This window comes from Emydura macquarii, unplaced genomic scaffold (assembly GCF_026122565.2).
Source record: "Emydura macquarii macquarii isolate MOO-44397 ecotype Brisbane River unplaced genomic scaffold, CSIRO-AGI_Emac_v2 contig_2897, whole genome shotgun sequence".
Lineage (NCBI taxonomy): Eukaryota > Metazoa > Chordata > Testudines > Chelidae > Emydura > Emydura macquarii.
The window spans coordinates 11,916,389-11,937,468 of NW_027133034.1; the positions used below are offsets into that span (position 1 = coordinate 11,916,389).

At 40.3% G+C, this 21,080-nt stretch overlaps 1 protein-coding gene across 3 annotated transcripts in view; it reads right to left on the reverse strand.

Moving 5' to 3' along the window:
* FANCC (FA complementation group C) overlaps nt 1–21,080 on the reverse strand; it is a 135,846-nt gene that overhangs the window by 86,128 nt on the left and 28,638 nt on the right. For 2 of the 3 annotated variants that reach the window (XM_067568985.1, XM_067568984.1), the window contains exons 2-4: nt 20,883–21,056; nt 19,177–19,261; nt 8,987–9,081 (exon numbers count right to left, since the gene is read on the reverse strand). In XM_067568985.1, coding sequence (XP_067425086.1) covers nt 8,987–9,081; nt 19,177–19,261; nt 20,883–21,047 — 345 coding nt within the window. In that variant the 5' untranslated portion in view covers nt 21,048–21,056. Of the gene's footprint in view, nt 1–8,986; nt 9,082–19,176; nt 19,262–20,882; nt 21,057–21,080 lie in introns of those variants that run through there. The other variant, XM_067568983.1, reaches the window with a different exon arrangement.

The following is a 21,080-nucleotide window of genomic DNA, read 5'->3' on the forward strand; positions in this document are numbered from 1 at the left end:
AGCTACCCATCATTCGAAGTACAATTCAAGCGTTAGTGGAATTTTCATAAAGCAGATTGGGAAAAGTTCCGCAATGTTCTGGAACAGTGTGGTTACCATCCTGTTATGTTGTATCCCCGTTGATGAAGCCTACCGTCGATTCCAAGGAGTCATTTACATAGCCTCATATTCAGCTATACCACAAGGCTATCAACCAATTTACACTCCCTGCATGAATGCTGATTCCAAAGCCTTGCTCAGGAAATTTGAAATAGCTGGCAACATGGACATTGCAGACCACCTGATTGAATCTCTGGACACCACCAAGCTTACTCAGTGGAAGGAATTTAAGGAGAAGCTTGACTTCACTTATTCCAAGCAGAAGTGCTGAAACCTGATCTGCTGGCTGTGTGCTGCCCAACAACCTCCAGGCCAAAACCACCCACTGGTCAAGGCCAGTGCAGTTCAAACCATCTACTGCGGATAACAAAGGTTCCACTGGATTTAAAGTGATTTAAATGCAAAGTATATGACAAATGGTGCCAACTTCAACATCAGAATGTGGGTAGGAGTCAACCAGAGCCATTCACAGTCAATGAATGAGCTAGATAAGGCCCTTAACTCCATCAAACCAGGCACAGTGTCGGGGCTATGATAACATCTTGCTGGCATTCCTTAAGCATCTTGTACCACAGGTATTTCAGTGGCTCACAGAAGAAGCTACCATGCACTTGGTGTCAAGTGAAGATTATTTCTATTCTCAAGCCAGGCAAAGACCCACATAACATGGCGAGTTACCGCTCTATATCCTTGCTGTCAGTGTGTTTTAAGGTTTTTGAGTGCTTGATCCTCCAATGAATCACTCCCGAGTTGGACGATGTCTTGCACGGTTTAGGAAAGGACGTAGCACCTGCGATCAAATCTTGGCTTGACCACCTTTATCAAAAATGATTTACAACAAAATCTAAAGACAGGTGCAGTCTTCCTGGACTTGACCTCCACTATGTCATGGTTTGGCACACAGGCCTTCTGTGTAAACTCTCTCAAGTTGTTCCACACTGGATAGTTGAAGTAGTAGAGCTCTTCCTCCAAAATAGGCATTTCAGAGTACACATGGGTGACCATAGCAGTTCCTGGAAGTGTCAGATTAACGGTCTTCTTCAAGGTTCTTTCAACAATACTGTTCAATGTGTACATCAATGACTTGCCAGCAACACTGTCACACAAGTTTATCTATACTGACGACATCTGCTGCAGCTATCAAGCTCAGTCCTTCTCAGAAATTGACACAGTTCTAAATGATGATATGAAGCTCATGGAATACTACTGTAGTCGATGGGGCCTGCAGCCAAGCTTCTCCAAGATGGTTTCTAACATATTTCATCTGCATAATGCAAACGTTAACCATGAGTTAAATTTTTTCTTAAGCAGCCAATGCAGGTAACACAAACCAAACCCAGTTTACCTTGGAGTGACATTGGAGAAGTCACTGACATACTGCAACCACTTGGAGGACAGCAGCCAAAGTTAACACTTGGAACAACCTGCTCAGAAAATTGGTCAGCTCAAACCTGGGGTACAAATACCTGGATGCTCAGAACATCAGCCTTTGCCCTCTGCTATTCAACAACAGAGTACTGTGCTCCCATTTGATGTTGCTTGTCTCATACAAGGCTGGTCGATGTAGAGCTTAACATTGTTACCAGGACTTTACGTGCAACTCCGTTGCCATGAGTGCCAATACTTAGTAACATAGCACCACCCCATATGCACCGTGAGTGGGCCTTTGTCATGCTCCTGAACAAGATTCATGAGAACAGCAACTTGCCTCTGTACTCAGACCTCTTCAACTACCCGCCAGTTCACCTCTCTTCTAGATGCTTTTTATGGTTACTTATGCCACCACAGGATGTGACGGTGGAATCTGCTTAGCATAATGAGTAGTCAGCAACAACAGTCATTAATCACTCTCTCGTCACTGACCCAACCATCTGCCTGCCAGGTTTTGACCTGCCAAGGTGATTGTGGTCATCCCTGAACTGGTTTTGAACAAGATGGGCAATTGTGCGTCCAATCTGTTCAAATGGGGGTTCTGTAACAACCCACAATATAGATGCAGTCAACTTCAGACTATGTTGCATATCCTTGACGAGTGCCTGCTAATTTAATTTGACGGCGGGCCACTGGCTTTTCACCTAGCTGCTGATGATGCTATCAAATAGCTGGGAGTGGGCACACTGCAGATATGCTGAGAGAGATCTATCAAGCCTCATCTGAACAAACTTGAAAATTTTAGGAACCCCATTCTCGTGGATTGCAGAATTTTCTCACAGATTAAGGGAAGAGGAATAGATTGGTCGCCTAAATTCTAAAACTCTAGAAATTTTAATTTTGCTACACTCACAATTTGCTAAAAATTTGTTTATCTTCTTATCTTTGAATACCGCTGTCTGTGTCTAATCAGGAACAAACACCTCCTGAGAATGATAAATGAATTGAAGACTGGTCAGACAGAGCTGGACAGTTCAAAATGCCAGTTCAGAAACAATGTAGGAACCAAAGAGGAAAAAGAACCCTCACAAAATCAATCCATTGTTGGAGGCAACTGAACCTCTCAGTGCAGGTGCAGTTGCTATGCAGAAATACACAGTAGAGGCTCTCTTTTATTATCCATCATTGGGAAATTATCCTTTCCAATGTATGAGTAAATTCATCTTCAGAGGGGTTTAGCCTTAGACATCCTTTTTGAGATATGCCCAGCACTCATACTGGATTACACTAAGCAAGTTCTCCAGCATTATACTGAATGCTATTTGTCCACTCACTGCACAAAAAGCAAAAGCCTTAAAACTCATTTCACTTAAGACTTTGGCTTGGGTGTGCAATCCAAGGTGAAAGGTCAGTGTTTCATTAACTGAGCCAATTCAATTACAATTGTAGTTGAATGAAAAAGTCAAGATGATCATAAAAAATCCCAGGTCATCCGGAGAACATCACTAAAAATCTCAAACATCCTGTGCTTAATTGGCAGTAAATTTTTTGATCTGGCCTATTTGAGTTAGTGGCAACCCACTCCAAAACACTCTAATGCAATTCATAGATACAATAGATAGAACTCTATCATAATAAGTTAAATAAACAAACAACTTTGGGGTTACTACAAACAGGCTGGTGTATAGATCACAGGTATCTTTCTTTCTTACAGGGGAAACAGAATTTTCATTCTGGTAATTTAAAATGTTCTCTATATTCACTCTAGTGTGTCAAAGTGGGCTATTACTAGGGTTAGAGATGTGATACAGGACAGCAGAAAATCTTTTAAGAGTAGATTTTAAATATTTGGGATTTAAAATGTAGTGGTTCTCAAATATTTTCTAATGAAAACTAAGGCTGTGCAAAAATATTGTCACTGTCAACAAAATTAGTGGTAAAACATGTTTGCTTGGGTTTTTGAACTCTCAATACATTACCAAAATCAGCTCCATTTGTTTTGCTAGTTTCTTAAAAAATTAAGGAAGTCTCCATAGGCAAAAACTGCCATTTTGCTGCAAACATGGTACTATCTGACAAAATGGAGATGTTGTGTGCCCGTGGTGCGAAGTTATCACGTTTACAGTCCAAATTGGCACTCAAAATATTGAGTGCTGACAGTGTGTTCTCTGCTGTACAAAGGATAGAGCAAATCTCTGTCCAACAGAGAATACGTTCTAAACTCTTAATCTTGCAATCAGCAAATATTTGCACGCGTAAGGAACCCTAATGACTTCAACACATTTAAGTCAAACTTATGCTCAGGTACAATGGTCCGTCTCTACACTGCCCATTGCAGTATCAAGCCTCAAAATGGAAAGAATTGTGCATGGTGATTTTACTGCCCAAATTCACATATTTTCATGGGATTTTAGATGCCATATAGATCTGTTTACAAACCAAAAAATTCTTTGGACACCAAAATTATCTGTATCACAATTTTAACGCTGAAATATGAGCCTCAAAACTGGCAACTCACATAATCCTCAGCTAAAAATTGATGTGGGATAACAAAGGTAAAAGGAACTTGTTTCTGAGTTTATATGAAAGACAACAAATATATTGTAGCCATACTAAACTGAGAATATATTAGTCCAATGATTTTCAACCTGTGATCCGTGGACCCTGGAGGTCCACAAACTCTGTTTAAGATTTCCAAAGAAGTCTGACCTCCATTTGAAATACTTTTAGGGTCCAGAAATGAAAAAAGGTTGAAAAACACTGTATTAGTCAATTGCTACAGAAATATAACTAAAATCTTTTTATCAATTTAACACCATTAAAGAAATGTTGTTATGCACTTACAAGATAGTTAACAGAATGGTGGCCTGTATGTGCAAGTACCCAAAAGAATGGCACATTTCCATAATAGGAAGTCCAGTCATACACAAGGCCATGAAAAATTAAGTATTATTGTTGATAGGCATCATAGCCTTATGTACTGTATCCCACTGTATCCATGATAATCCTTATAAGGAAACAAAGCATCAAGAGATGGTACCTTGCACAAAGAAAAAATATAGGAAAGATTGATGTGACTTATCAGTTATATTATCTATTCTTCTCCCACTGCTTTTTCCAACATAATTAATTCTTGAAGTGCACATAGCTTTACAAAATACTACAACAAAACACTGATAATATGCTACTAACCCTTACGAATATAATTTTAAAAATCTGGTTTTACATTTATAAACCTCTATGGGAAATAAAAGCCTGCATGGAGGAGTGAAGAGGTTAACAATAGATAAGAATTTTCAGGACTAGTCTTTTGTTTCTGGAACACCAGTTCAAAACTAACATGCAGCATAACCGAAATGAGTCTGGTGATTCTGCTTCAGTTTTACTGGGCAGCAGCCCACGTTACAACATAACCACACATACTGCATAGCTCAGAAAACCCTGCTCAGAGCAGGCCAGATGTCAGCTAATATGGAAACTAAATCACTTTCATTCTTAGAGAGTGGTTTCACCAAGTCATGGTTGATTTCCTGGGTGCAAAGTCTGTGGAAGCACATACCGGGGCTTCCTACACTACATCTGGCTAGTGGATAAATAAAGGATCCTGGATTCCCATGCTACAACTCTGTTAAGACCATTAAAAACCTCACACAATTTTTAAACAGTACATGAGTCTAAAATACTACAGTGTATACTATGTCTTTTAGTTAATATCAAACTGTTATTTTGTAAGATGACTTACAGACAAAGACAGATAAAATTAAGCAAAACCCTGTAAGATCAGGGGTTCTCAAACTTATTCATATATGTACTGCATCATACTAGAGAGACTGTCTTGTAAACACCTCCCCTCTCAGCTGTGACGTAAGATCTCTTCTTCCCAGTCAGAATAACACAACATCCCTATGACAATGATGGCAATTGTTTATATTTGATCACCATTCAATTAGTTCTATTTTCCAAGTCATTTATGAAAAAGTTAAATAAAACTGATCCCAGCACTGTGCTCTGTAGAACTTTCTCTTGCTATTCTTGTTCAGTGGCTAAAGAACTGAATCCATCCTAACAACCAACCCTTGAGCTACATTAGCACAGATGCATATAAACTATGTTTCTATCTTCTTCACTGGTTGCCTGTGTGACACATTATGAATGGGGTTCTATATATATTTGATACACTTTCAAAGAAGTCAGTCTGTGCAGGTGAGTGCCTAAAATTAAAAGGGTAGTAGTTTCTAGCTTCTTACTTAAGTCACTAAGAATTTCAGCATAGATACCATTTGGTTTTCACATTTTACTGATAATTGCTTCTTGGAAAATATATAGTAACACATTTTGCTACTCAGCGCAGAAAAACCAAACAATCAGAAAAGACAACATTCAGGCAATATTACTGTAGAGAATTAAAAAACACCAGAGACAGAAAGTTCAAAATTACAGTTCCCATATGGATCCCATATTTCAGTCTTCTTTTGCATACTGTATGTATGTTTATATAATTATGTACCCTATTAATATAGTCCCAATGTGGCCAAGTTACCGTTGCTATAGGAAACAACTTCAAATGCACTATATGTGGGTTCACAAGTCCAAAAAACCCAACTGCTTCAGTATTCTTTATTAAAAAATGTTGTTGTTAAAAAATAATTAAAAAATAAAAATATGCTAGCTGTCACAAGCAAACCTATATGACAAATTGGTTTCCACAAGCAACTGAATATGTAAATGACAAACTAACTTCTGATTCAAATTTTCAAATGGGGAGTTATTCGGTCCTAATTGCATCATGTTGACTGAAGTTATGATACCATCTAGAAAGGAAGATGGTGGAATAAAACAATTTATCTTAACTAGGTACCTTTAGGGAAAACAGTTTGGAACATTTTAACTTGAAAGTAAGGTGCACAGTAAGGAAACAGTGAGAAAAAGAGAACTTTACCATTGTGGAAAATATCTTGACTGTATCCTTTCAAGCATCAGTACTTGTAAAAGTAAAAGATACTTGTAAAGTAATCTTTTAATCTCAAATTTTATCTGAGCCTGTGCACTATGCAACTTTACTCACTAATCCTATCCCTAAAGTAATTTATTTTAATTTATCTTCCTCCACAGTCTTCCTGCTACCACCCCTAAATTCTAAGATAATACATTTTAAATTTTGTATTTTTTTTAAAATTAACTTACAAGTTGAGTATGTAACAATTAGAATATCTCACCATCAGTCAAATTCATGCCTTCTATCCTTCCACACCCACTTCCTTATCCTTTTTTGATCAACCCTTGCTATGTTATGTCTAATTTAGGATCTGATCCGAAGCCCATTAAAGTCAATGGAAATATTCCTATGCACTACAGTGGGCCTTGGATCATAGATTGCAAACCTCCCAAAGCAGAAAATTGTCATTTTTAATTGTCTGTAAAAAGCTATGAACACAAATGGCACTGTGCAAATAAATAAATAAGACCAAATAATAGAACACAATTAATCTCCTAGCTATAAAGTGGCCTTTGGCTGTTGTTAAGTGATTCCTGACAACTCGCTGGGTTGAAAATAAAATTAATACAACTTGAAATTATACATAAAGCAAATTCTCCTCTGTGCTGCAGTAAGCTTAGAGGCAAAGGGAAGTAAAAATACAGGATCTTCCAATATCACTATGGGCCTAATCCAAACTTCAATAGGCTTTGGATCAGGCCCCAAGAGAGCACTCACAGAATAGACAGGATGTTGTTATATGTGTACACTCATCTAAAAACAACATATGCAAGTGGATATGGTCGATAAATAAGTGTCTGTCTCTAGCCTCCCCTTAGCTGGCTAATATGTTACAGTCAACAGCAAGTGCTATGAAGCAGACGGAATTTTGCTTCTGATCAGATCAGCAGCTAAGCACATTCCACAGCATTATGAAGAATCTTGCCCAAACCAGCAGGACGACTTCTACAAAGACAGAATTTCTACATCAATTTGTTGTGGTAAAGAATTCAAAAATAGTGAGAGTAGAGATGGTACAGATTGAATATACATTCATTTTTTCCATCACAATCCATTTACAGAGAGAATAGATTTGTTTCTTCTGCCATAAAAAAAATAAACTAATACCTTTTGCATAAGCAACCAGAACAGCAGAAAAAATACACAACTAGCACTGATACATTGTCATTTCTCTGTATATTAAGTTTGTGCAGTTAAAATACATTTTCTTAATTTATTTAGCTGCTATTTTTTCTCTTCTCATTTTTTCAAAAGAGAAGCTGTTCTGTATGGACTTGGAAAGGTGACTGCATTTAATTTCCATTTGAAGAATCAATCTACACTACTGTCCCTCAGGTAGCCAATAAAGGTAAATTGTTATATATAAATATAAGGATAAGAAGGAAACCAAGGAAGGTGATTTTGGTTAATGCTGAATTACTAAGGAGTTCATGATTTCGGCTCCATTCCAGCAAATATTTAAGCACATGAGTTACCTTCTGATGTGTGAAGCCCCACGGAGATCTCACGAATGAAATTATTCACCTACATACATGTTTGCATTATCAGGCTCTTATTTTTTTTAAGATTAGTAATTTTTTTATTATAGTATCTAGAGAAGAATACATATGAGTTAAAATGTATAATCAATAAATGAACTGCTTTGATAAACCTTAAAAACTCTGCAACATTAGCAAAGATTTAAATGATAAATTATATCAGCTCAATTACTTACTACCCTGAAGGCCTACATATTTGAGACTTTTAACCATTCCATCAATATTTTTATTATCTCTTGTTTTGTGTGCAAGTCAGTCCAATGAAATTACACTCATCTAACTCTATTTGCTTTTTGTTCTAAGTCCCCAATTTAGCAAATCATTTAAGCACATGCCTAACTTTAAGCAGTCATCTGCTTTTTTGGCTCAGAGAGTAAGTGCATAAAATGTGAACAACAGATGTGCCTACATTAAGCCCTGAATGTGGCATTAAAGTGGTTTAAGGATTCATTATTTCTTATAGCTCATTAAATATAAATCTGCACACAAGCATTTTCTTTCACTAACTGTCTCTAAAGAAAGTTTGGATACAATTAGCTTCTCCATAGGCAAAAAGATTAAACAAAAACAAAAGCAACAAAAAAGAGCTAAATTACAGAGCAAATATAAATTGTTTTCAAAACAATGGCATGTCTCCAGATTATTTTATTCTACCCTAATTGAAAGGTTCTCTTTTATAGCATTTTCTTCCTTTCTGATTTCGGGTCTTTGTTCCTGACTTGCAGTTACTAGATTTAGGGCTCCACTGTATAAAGGCCATTAAAACTACCCTAATTTGAACTCCACATCTTTTTAACGTTCAAAAAGACAGGCTAGCATAGACTGTGTTATAATTAGAGTGGAACATATTTCAACACAATATGTATGTATGTTGTCTTTGGAGCAGTTTCTGAAATGACACACTGTCTCTATGCTATAGATGTAGCACCTTTAAATAATCAATTTAATTCAAAGCAATCAAGGGGAGGATTCATTCACTTACCAGTATCCAGCTGTTGGCCTTCAATTCCACAGGGTTCTGTGGTTCTCTGCTGTACAGACAACATAAGCAACACATTAGAGTCTTCTGGCTCTCATCTGAAGAAACAAAAGCAAATAAGGATACATTTAAAAAATAAAATAAAAATATAGACAAAAATTATACACAGCAATCCTCTATTCATGTTAAAACAGCAAACCCAAGGCCCAAACGTCAATCTTAACTTTAAAAGCCTCTATTCTATCAGATATTCTATCATGTCAACAATCTTAATATTATTCACATGTAATTCTTGTGTGTTCATTTCCTTCAATAGTAATTTAAAAAAAACAAATAAAAGTGTAGAAGAACTAACACAATGAACTGCACAGATTGTATTAAAAATATTCAAGCCTATAGTATTCAGATCTTTAAAATCATGCATAGCACAGTGAATCTTTTAAAATAGTAATTACACTTAATGTGCAGTAACTGTTTAGTTAAATATCCATCTTTGTATTTTTCTTTAATATCATTAGCCATAATAACAAGCCATTGTTAGATGAGATTTATTACTATTTTATTATAACTTTACCTATATATACACAAGTAAGTGAACTTTAGCTCTGCAAATTTCAATTATGGATTTGTAAAAGTTATTCATAACAGGGGTGCAAATTTTGGGGACCCATATATGGGTGTATTAGACACCAGATGCTTTGGCAATGTGACATTGCTGCTGCACAGTAGAACCAGGCAGCAGAGCACATACATAGGAAGACTCCGTGAACACCAACTAACTGCACAACAAAGCTCCATTGAGGCTTTCTGTTCAGGACCACAGGGGGGTAGACTGCTGATTGGATCAAAGGAAATGCATGGATGTACCCAACAGGTCCATGCACTACACAGTCCTACTAACCCACAATCCTATGTATGTAAGAAACAACAGGCCATATCAGGGACTCCACCATACACAACAGTAGAGCCACCGCCCATGTAAACACAGACTATTAGAAAGCTGAAGCTGAGGATTCTGATTCTCATGCTTTTTGAGCAAGTTTGTGTGCCTGCATAGTCGGTTTATTCAGGTTTGTGGACTCTTTTCCACAATTTAGTTATTAATACGAGTATATGTATATATATTTTTTAAAATTGTTTAAATTGCTCTTTAACAGAGGCTAAACTTATATATCAAATTCTAGTCCAGAGTAAAATGTTATGGTTGTACTGTAAACCCACAAAAACTGGACTTAATAATAGACAAGTTCTGATACAACATTAGCTTATTAAATACTATTATTCTTAATTATAATATAAAACAGAATTACTCAAAGAGCTTTAGAAATGATGGGAGAAGAAAGTATAACATTAAAATGATCCCCTACAATGATTTATGCTGTCCTCAATATACTTGTCATCCAGGATGTAATAAATAGTATCATTTAGAAGTACTTTGTTGGAAAAGCCTGCAGAAAAAAAATACAAGCTCCATTAAGTAACTTCTGTATTTTGACCAGGTGATCAAAGATGTTAATATTGATTTAAACCAGTATTCTTCAATAAATGTCAACAAGCCTGTAGGCCATCACTGGCCTCCCACTGACTAACATCTCTGCGCAGAAATGATTATCAAACATACACATTTAACTAACTATAGTTTTGTTGTTGTGTGCATTGGGATCTTTTTAATATACGTTTTAATGAGCCTACATAATTTCCTAGTTTGTTTAAGATCAGTGTAATAGAGGCATCTTGTGTACCACTCGCTAGAAGTTCTAAATGTCCTGTTTCTGGTTTGTGCTTTGAATGTTCACTCAATACAATTAGCATTCAGCTGTTTGCACACCTTGCATTTTAACAATTAAAGTAATTTTATCACCTTCAAAAGTACCATTTCAATTTAAAAAATTCCTGGTATGAAATTATTTAGGAGAGAAATTAAACAAATAATTATTTCTTTTCCAACCAACCCTATTACAGTCCTATGCTTCTGGAAGTCAAAGATTTTAAATATTATTGAACACACCACTGTTATAAGGCATGTGATTAAAATTATCTCCAAATTGCTACATTGCTAATGAAAAAAAAATTTAAACAATAAGCAGTAAAGACACTTTATACACAAAAAAACGCAAGTCCATATATCCTACAACAAACAGAATCTGGTTCAACTATTTTCAACCCTGTTTCTGTCTTATCTCTGCTTGCACACACATATTTACAGCATGCCATACAGAAGTTAATAAAAATATGGAATTATATAATTCACACAATCAAAACTGCATTTAGGGAGCGGGAGAAGAAAAACCAGAAGAGGTAGGGGCAAAAGACTGCACTGCAGTATAACTGCTTAAGCAGGGACTTATGCACTAAAGGGAACAGTTGCTTATCCTACAGTAACTGTAGTTCTTCAAGATTTATAGTAAGCATGGATCAACTGTAGGTGTACACGCGTTTCATGCATGTGAGACTGGATTTTCTTGACTAGCAGTGTCCATTGGGGCCATCATGTGCCCTGTGCCTTCTCGTGCTCCCAATATGAGGACATGAAGGGGGGGATGGCTGCAACCCTTCCTTACAACCAATTCCCTTGCAATTCAAAGCCTGTGTTGCTAAAGATTTCAAAAACAGGAACAGAGGGCAGGTCATGGAATTCACTTTGATTACACTACCTCAAAGAACCACAGTTACTATAGGGTCGGTAACTATTCTTTCTTTGAGCATGTGTCAGTGTGGATTTCACTCTAGGTGATCGGCAAGTAGCATCCTCTGTGATCAGTGGGAATGAGGACTTTCAACAGTGTCAGTCAAACAATGATCACGGCACTGTTCTCCTGAACCTGGCATCCAACCTGGCTACCATATCAAAGGAATTATGTTTAACAAAAGCGAGTGGATGGCTTCTCGTGACTTTCTTGCAGATCTCAGAGACTGGCATATTTCTGAAGCAGGCAGAAGATACTGCCTGTGGCCAGTGCCCCCTCAGAGGAAAAGACGAAATAGACTGTGTGACCTACTGTGAAATTCTCTCAAACAAGATGACTTGACATTTTGACAAGCTGATATGGGTACAGAGAGGCACAGAGAGAGAGCTTGAATGGCTTAGTCCTCTTGAGGTAGTAAAGCAAAGCACTGGAAACATCCAAATATGAGGTTTTTATTTTCTCTTAGTGAACAGTGAAGTTCCAGAAAGAAGACTGGTAAAGTGACTGATGATTCAGGTGGAATTCTGATGTCACTTTAGGGATGAACTTAGGAAAAGGTCTCCTTCACCAACTTGTCTCTCTGAAAGGATGTGTACGGTGGTCCTGTCAAAAGGGGTTGGAGCTCACTGACTCTGCAAACTAAAATACTGGTCATGGAAAGAATATCTTAATAGTGATGAGCACTGCAAAAATGGCTCAAATGGATGCTCCATGAGTTGGACAAGGATTACGCTGAGGACTTACATAGGAGTCAGATTTCAAATAGGAGGGTAGGTGTGAAGAAGGTCTTTGAAGATTCTCTACACCACAGGATGTGAGAAAACTGATTGTAACTGTACCAGAGTGTGACCCACTGACATAGCTGCCCTCAAGACAGCCCTGCCTGTTTCAGGTGATCTAGAGGAGACTATTCTCTGCTGGACACCAGGAAAAAGTTGTGTCCTGGAGATGGCAAAGATGAATATAGCTCTTCTATAGGTGATGCCAATTGGTAGGGCACTGTCAGTGCCAATTAGTGTTAGTCCTGTGACATGCTGCAGTGCCAGGAGCGACTCTGCTCAGCCTGTGCTTTCAGTCTCAGCCTGTGCTTTCAGTGCCAGAGTCTACAGGAGCATCTTTGGAGCCCAGTAGCAATGGAGTCTGCTCTTTTTCACCAGTCCTTGATGATGTGCAGAACTTGACATTTGCCTGTTCCTCACTTAAGAGAGGACACCAAGGTCCTTCTTGAGCTCCTAGCACAGTGCTTAGGCCATCTGTTGGCAGCCTGTTTTGAAATCTGAGATGTCAACTTCACAGAACAGCTTTGGTGGCAGGGTGGTGTCAATACTGATGCTGCTACCAGATTCTGTCTCAGTGCTGCCTTGCCCACCAAAGTCTTTATAATCGCATGCATGCTTGATGGAGCACTGGACAATGAGAGCTTGAGCACAGCGGGGTGGTTGGAGGGTGGAGTGGGTCTTCAAATTCTGTTCTTCTGGGTCTGAGGCAGCCTTTATAGACTGCTCTACAAGGTGGACTTTCAGCCTTATATCTCCCAACTTGTGAGTCCTGGCAGAGAAGGACAGGCAGACTAAGCACCATATCACTATGCAAGACTGAACAGGAACAACTAAGGAAAAGCACAGAGAGCTTTCTTATTCTTCTGACCGAGGTGGTCACTACCCAGAAACTACCATCGATAAAAGGACTGAAAATTTCACTGCTCATTCAATCTGAGAAAGAACCAGATTCAGATACCCAAGCAGCATGGGGGAGGTAACTCAATGAGGGAAATTGATCATTCGCTTCAAGAAAATTTACATTGGAGAAAGAATTTCACCTTCTCTACTGGACCCTTTGGAGCTTAGCACTGAGGCTTGAACTAAGAGCTACGGCTTTAATGAAAAATTTCTGTAGGAAACTTAAGATAGCTGAGATTCTGTTTAGAAAATACAGCATTGTGACACACTGCACCCCATGCACCCTTACGGTGTGACTGGGTATCATTCAGGTTCACCCTTACAGTGTGACTGTGTATTGTTTAATGCAAAGTATGTCATGTAAGGTGTTTTTGGAATGCTCATGACATACTGAACATTATTGTTATGATAGTATGCTTCTTGCAATATCACATGCATGGTTATGAAGCTCTGCTATTAATATTCCCAAATGTGTGTGTCACATTGCTTGAAACAGACCCATGGCAAATACTAAAAGCAGAGGTAATTCATGCCTCACTGAAGCATGCATAAAACCACTCAGCTCTTCCAAGAACAATGGACTGGCCTGAGCATCCTACACGGTGATGCTAGTTTGATTCAAGTGAAGGAAGCCATGCTGGACATTGCCGATCACTGCCAATCACTGATGGCTCAAAAACCTTTGTCCGTCTGCTTAGGGTCTGAGAAGAAAGGCTTGTGCTTACTTGCAGACATACGAATAAACAATTACCCATGTTCTCAAAAACTGGAACTAGGCTTAGAGAAGGAAACTCCTGACTGCAAAGGAATGTCTTTCCGTCAAGCAAAAGAGCTTGGTTCTGTTTCAGTAAATATCCTCCAGGAAGAGTCCCACAATGCCCATCCTGACTGTTCTGGCCATCAGTTTGAACTCCACTGCCAACAGCCATCTACCCCTCCCCCTTTAAAGTCCCAGGAATTTTTGAAATTCCACTTCCTGCTTGGTCGGCTTGGAGAGCTCACATCTCATCTTCCCAGCTGACCATGGCAGCTCCAGAAACCAAACTCTCTCCTGCTTGGAGCGCACTGCAGCTTCTGGATCTGATCAACATTTGGGGAGAGGAGACTGTGCAGTCCCAGCTCTGCTGCAGCTGAAGGAACTATAATACCTACAGTGCAATTTCTTATGTAATGGAGAAGGTCTGTGAACAGGACACGCTGCAGTGTCATGCGAAAATCAAGGAGTTGCGGCAGGGGTACCAGAAGGCTAGGAAGTCAAACTGTTACTCTGGTGCAGAGCCAAAGACCTGCCACTTCTGCCATCCTCGGCAGCGATCCCACCTCCACCGCCAAGAGACCCATGGATACCTCCGCAGGCCCGGGGCAGTGGACAGCAGATGCAACTCTAACGAAGAAGTCGTGAACAAGAGGCAGAGCAAGGGACCGGGTCATTTGCTGACATAGGGAGCCAGGACCTCTTCTCGACCTCGGAGGATTTGAGCCAGTCCCATCCCTACAGCTCTGGCATGCAGAGAGGTGACCGCGGGTAAGTGATTTTTTGAGCAGATGCTGCTTGGTTACATGAGGTACAGTTGTCCTTGACTTGGTTACCTGATACACGGTTGAAGGGATAGAAATGCACAAGAGTAACTGTGTTTGCATGTGCTTCCCATTCCCGTTTAGCTAGGTAGTGCGGCAGAAAAGTATGTTAATACACACTGAGATTTCATGGGAATCATCCAAAGAGGTCTCTATGAAACTTTCCTGGAGGTACTCGCCAATCCTCTGACAGAGATTCCTCGGCAGAGCTGCTTTGTTTCTTCCTCCATTATAGGAAACTTTCCACACCAACTGGCAATCACTTGTGCAGGGACCAAAGCAGCACACAGGAGAGCAGCATAGGGACCCAGTTTGAAGCTGCTCTCATGGAGGAGATGCACCCAAGCAACCCTACTTACTCTCAGGAGTAAGATATCAGTTTCTATGGCCCCCACCTGTGGAAAACGGTGACACAATTTGAAATTTTGTCCCTATATACCTGCATCAACACCCCAAACAACCACCCAGAACCTTTTCCCCAACTTGAGCGTCCCCTTCCCAGGGCACAACTTACCATGCCCTGGTTGATCGTCAAGCTGTACGCTTTCATGGGGACAGTAAGAAAGAGGTGTACTTTACAGTAATGCATCAATGGTGTTGTTGCACTCACAATATTTACTGTGCTTTTACAGTTGTGCCTTTGAGGGGAAACCCCCCCCACACCTGCCGAGTACCTGCAGAGAAGCAAAGAAGAAATGTTCCAAGAACTCCTCCAGTCCTCTGAGGTGGGGGGGGGGGGGGAGGGAGGGAGGGAGGGCATGGAGACACACTGTGTCCGAAAATCATAAAATTGATAGGCAGAAGAGGAGGGAAAATCAGGAGCAAGTGATAGCAGGTCACAAGCGCATAATAAAAGGAACAAATGGAGCTGCTAAAATCACTCAATCCTGCAGACTGAATTCATGCATCCTCACCCTCCTTTGCGGCCAATCCAAAACTGCTTTCCATGCCCCCACAAACTGCACCCACACATTCCTACCAAACTCCCAGCCCATCTCGTACACCTTCAGAAAGTTTCCAGAATGATAGCTGGACTTACACCCAGCTTTAATAGCTCACTCTGCCCCTCATTGCTTTCTCCCCCTCCAGCCCAGCTTTTCGTATGTGTTGTGAATCACTGTTATCTAATAAAGACATAATATGTGAAGAATAAGCAGTCTTTATTTGTCTCTTGCACATTGTGGTTGCACCTCACCTTGATACACAGTACAAGCTGGATAGTAGTCATAGCATGGCACTGTGTTTACAAAGTCACCTTATAAGTGCTCCTTGTCAAAACAGTTCCTCAAGGCCTCCCTTATTCAAATGGCCCCCTATTGCGCCCCTCTAATAGCTTTGACATCTGGCTGTTCATATTCAGCCACAAAGCGATCTGCCTCTGTGCTCCACCCAGGGGGAAACGTTTCACCTTTCGTTTCACATATATTATGGAGCACACAGCAGGCAGCTATAACCATGGGAATATTTTCCTCATTTAGGTTTAACCTGCCATAAAGGCATTGCCAGCAGTCATTCAGCACCTGCTCAACCTGTTATTGAAACGTTCCTTGCTGCTATCCAGGTTCTGTATAAGACTTCATGAGCCATGGCATTAAGGGGTAAAGCTGGGTCTCCCAGGATCACTATGGGCATTTTAACATTCCCCACTGGAATCTTTTGGTCTGGAAAGAATGTCCCTGCTTGCAGCTTTCTGTAAAGGCCAGTGTTCCTGAAGATATATGCATCATGCACCTTCCTTGACCAACCCACACTGATGTCAGTGAAATGCCCAAGGTGATCCACAAGCGCCTGCAGTACCATAGAGAAGTTCACCTTTCCATTAATGTACTCAATCGCAAGATGGTCCAGGGCCAAAATTGGGGTATGCGTGCCATCTATCACCCTGCCACAAGCAGGGAATCCCATCACTGTGAAGCCATCCACTATTTCACACACATTTCCAAGACTCACAGTCCTTCGTAGCAGAATGCGATTAATTGCCCTGCACACTTACAATAACACAGATCCAAAAGTGAACTTCCCAACTCCAAACTGGTTAGCAACAAACCAGTAGCAGTCTGGAGTTGACAGCTTCCACATGGTGACCACCACGTGCTTCTCCAACAAGAGGGCATCTCTCATTCGGGTGTCCTTGCGCTACAGGGCAGGGGCAAGCACCACACAGAATTCCATAAAGGTGGCTTTGTGTATTTGAAAGTTCTGCAGCTGCTGCTCATCACCCCAGACCTGCATAACAATGCAATCTCACTGCTCAGTGCTTGTTTCACGCACCAAAAGTGGCGGTGCACCGGGAATGCAAATAGTAGTCCAGCATTATTCGTTTGCATGGTATGCAGCAGGTCAGGTGCCTCGGATTCAAGTTCCAATTGGGAGCTCATGATATACTGCATGACCAGCCACAATGTGTTCACAACACTGACAACAATGGAGAGCAGTGCAGGATCCATCCTTTCAGAGAGAAATGGTGGGTGCTCGGGAAACTGGGCCATTGAAAAATGTCGCGAAATGCAATCAGAAATGCAGGAATGATGGGATGGAAATCACTGCATCGTGGGACATTGAGCCCGCACCCATGATGCACTGTGATTCTCTCCGCCTTCCCATAACTTCTAGCGACACAAGATAGCAAGTTGTACAGTGGGATAGCTGCCTACAGGGCACTGCTCTCAATGTCAATGCTAGAGCACCAACTATGGACACACTTCAGCAACACAATGAACGCTGTTTGGACAGGCACAAGCATTGTAATTACAGAGCTTTTTGATCATCGCTGTAACTTGCATCGACAAAACTTTCTAGTGTAGACAAGGCCTTTGTCTTTCTCACCAACAGAAGTTGGCCCAAAAGAAGATATTACCTCACCCACCTTGTGTAACTAATATTCTGGGTGCACACATAGTCCTTGAACATATTTAGTAAAGAATCTTGATTGGCATCAGGAGGGACACAGGGGATCTCTACAATATGCTTATCTAAAAGTTAGCCAAGGAGAGAATTCTGCAAGACATGCCTATGCAAATATTCCCAATCATTTAGTGCAGAGGTCCCCAAACTGTGGGGCGTGCCCCCCATGGGGGTGTGGAGGAATGTTGGGGGGGAGTGCCGGCAGGGCCCAGGCCAGCCTCCACAGGGGGTGGGGAGAGAGCACCAGCTAACCCTGCTCTGCCCAGAGCTCTGCTCTAGTCCTGCCCCCCCAGCCGCAGCCCCAACCTCAACTCCCAGCACCCAACCCGGCCTCAGCTCCCAGTTCCCAGGCTCCCAGCCTGGCCTCCCCACGGCAGTCCCTGGCCATGTCACAACCCCAGCTCCCGACCTTGGTGCCCAGACACAGCACTGGCCTTGATCCCTGGTTCCCGACTCCCAGCTCCAGCTACCGCAGACCCCACGGTCCCCCAGCTGCCACAGCACCCGGCTGCTGGGCTCCAGCCCCCCCCCCCACCGCAGCCCCTGGTCCGGACCCAGGTCCCATCCACAGTCTTTGCCTCTGGCCAAGGTGCCAGACTCGGTCCCAGGCGCCTGGCCTGTCTGCAGTCAGCCCCCACCCCACTCCCAGCCTCAGCCCCCGCTCCCAGCCTCAGCCCCCGACCGCAACCCATTCCCAGCCCCAGCTGGTGGGGGCGCAGACAGGGGCAAGAGGGGGCACAATAGTAAAAAGTTTGGGTACCACTAGTTTAGCAGGATTTGCAGCTCTGCTCTCAGATTTTGAAGCAAAGAACACCTCTCTCTCCTCTAAATTGTAGTACATTGTAGTGATCATAAATACTGAAGAGAGAAAGGGCAGTGCCAACAACAGAGATCATTTTACTAAGAAGAGGTTTTGCCTTTCCTCAAATAAGTCTCTGGGGATAGTGGAAGTAGTCTGAGAGTTAGGCACCCAGAAACCCTACAAAGGATTTTTAAGTAACTGTTGAGAAGAGACGATAGCGCTTTCTGATAAAATTTTACAATGAGGAATGATTCATTCGAACACTTTGTGGAAGGTTCAGAGAAAAAAGAAGCAGGTGATCACTGAGACGCCTTATCTTGCAGATGTCTTAAAGAACCTCTTACTTATTCAAGAGAAGGAATGGATGGATTTTAGAACAGAGTTATGATTATGGAACAATTACTATAGTAATTCTGATCAATGATAACATAATCTGCAGTACTATGTTTTTCTGAAAAATCAAGGAATATGCCCAGAATTTTTTTTAAAAATTGAAAGGAAAATTCTAGAAGTTCTTAAAGAAAGTTAGTTTCAAGTTCTTACCATATCCTACAACAAAGGGATTCCAACAAAGTCTTCCTAGTAATTGACCAATTAAAGGGAATCTCTGAATTGCAATAGTGGAGTTCTGTAAACAAAAACATAATGCACTGAACATCAATAATACCTAGATAACTGTAAATTACATTATTAACTCTTTTGCTAAAGGTACACATTGGGGAGCAGAAGTCTTTCAGATATTTAATAAAAGCAAAGCTTTCAGGCCACAGCTGTAACTTAATACTTCATCCAGGCCAGCTAAAGCTCAGCTGTATTTCCCTTAGGGTAATGTTTAATTATGTTGGAAAATTAACTTCATTTTCCTCATGTGGAGTAGTCAGGAAGACTATATTATTTGTAAATAACACAAATTTCCTGATAGTAAAATACAATTAAAGCATTTCTATTGATCCCTACACTTTTCTTACATTATGCCATGGAGTTTGTGAAGAAACTAATAATAGCTATTGCATAAAGATAAGTATCTACTTATTATTACTCCTGCTTACTGCATGGTAAATAACATCAAAACTAGTCAGTCACAATATAAAATTTAACAGACCTACCAAAAAAACAAAGAATATTTAACCAAATAGAAAGCAGCTTCACTAAAAAAAAGTAATAGATAGTGGGGTTTATATATACTCTTATGCAATCAGGCTTATTTTTAAGTATTTGTAGCTTTACTATCTAATAAATGAAAGCCTTTAAAAATGGTAGTGTGCTGAGATAATGTGCAAGTAGCAGAAACAATAACCGTCTCCTGCTACTGAAATAAATTCCTCAGATTTGTCTCTCTTTAAGACTGGTCCTAGACTTTCTGGAGCCAGATATAGAAGGTCCATTTGAGGCCAAACCTCAGAAATCACTCACCAAAGTAGCAACATTTAAAAATAGATTTCATTTTTATTCTCATATAAAATATATCTTTTCTTAAAATATACATATACACACAAAAAAAATTCTCATAACTGTCTTAAAAGCTCCAAAAATTATTTGAAAAATGCACTTTAACTTCAGGGAAAAAAATTAATACACTTCTTTTTTTGTTAATCTTTTCATAAGGCAAAGAGCATCTTAACCTCACAGTTTGACACAGTATTACTGAACACTGTTGATTCAATGCACACAAAAGTCACAAGAAAAATATGTAACATCTAAAGCTTAGGTGACTTCACAAAATAAACAAACAAAAAAAACCCCAATACATACAATACTAAAATCACTAACCAGAATAGTTAGTAACATTTGCCAGTGATCTGGCCATAGTGCTGGAAATCACTATATATGCCACAGCACTGGGTTTAGCATGTCAACAGACTCTTTAGGATTTAAGGAATCAGTTACAATTTTGCATGTAAAGGCTTTTAAATAATCCAATTTATGACCTGACAACAAGAATCAAATTTGTGTTTATTTTAAATAGTTTTTAAAAGAGGCTACTCAATTGGCTAGGAAATCTCATGTGACAACATAACCAATCAAGAAGAAAAAGCTCCTTTCACAATAAATCAGGAACACAGGAAACACATTCCTGTTTGCATTACCTGTGGCTGTTTCCCCAATTTGCCTCTCTGATCCAGCAATACATTAGGTCAATACCACACGCCTCTCTGCTACCATTCGCTTTCTGGTTTTGTCGAAACATGGGGTGCAGATTGTTTGAGGCAGTCTTCAAAACAGTTCATTCTTCCAGTTAAATTACTCACCATATGTTTCAAGGATTCATAAATCTGCTGTAGAAACTCCTGTAATTTAGGCAGGTGACGGCAGACATCTTGCTGGGATTCCAAAGTGGTGGTCTGACCCCATTCAACAGTCTTATCCAGCCAATACTCAAAGCTCAACTTAGGGACTGCAGTATCTTGGGCCATTCCCTCCCCCTATAAAAGATTAGAACTCTAATC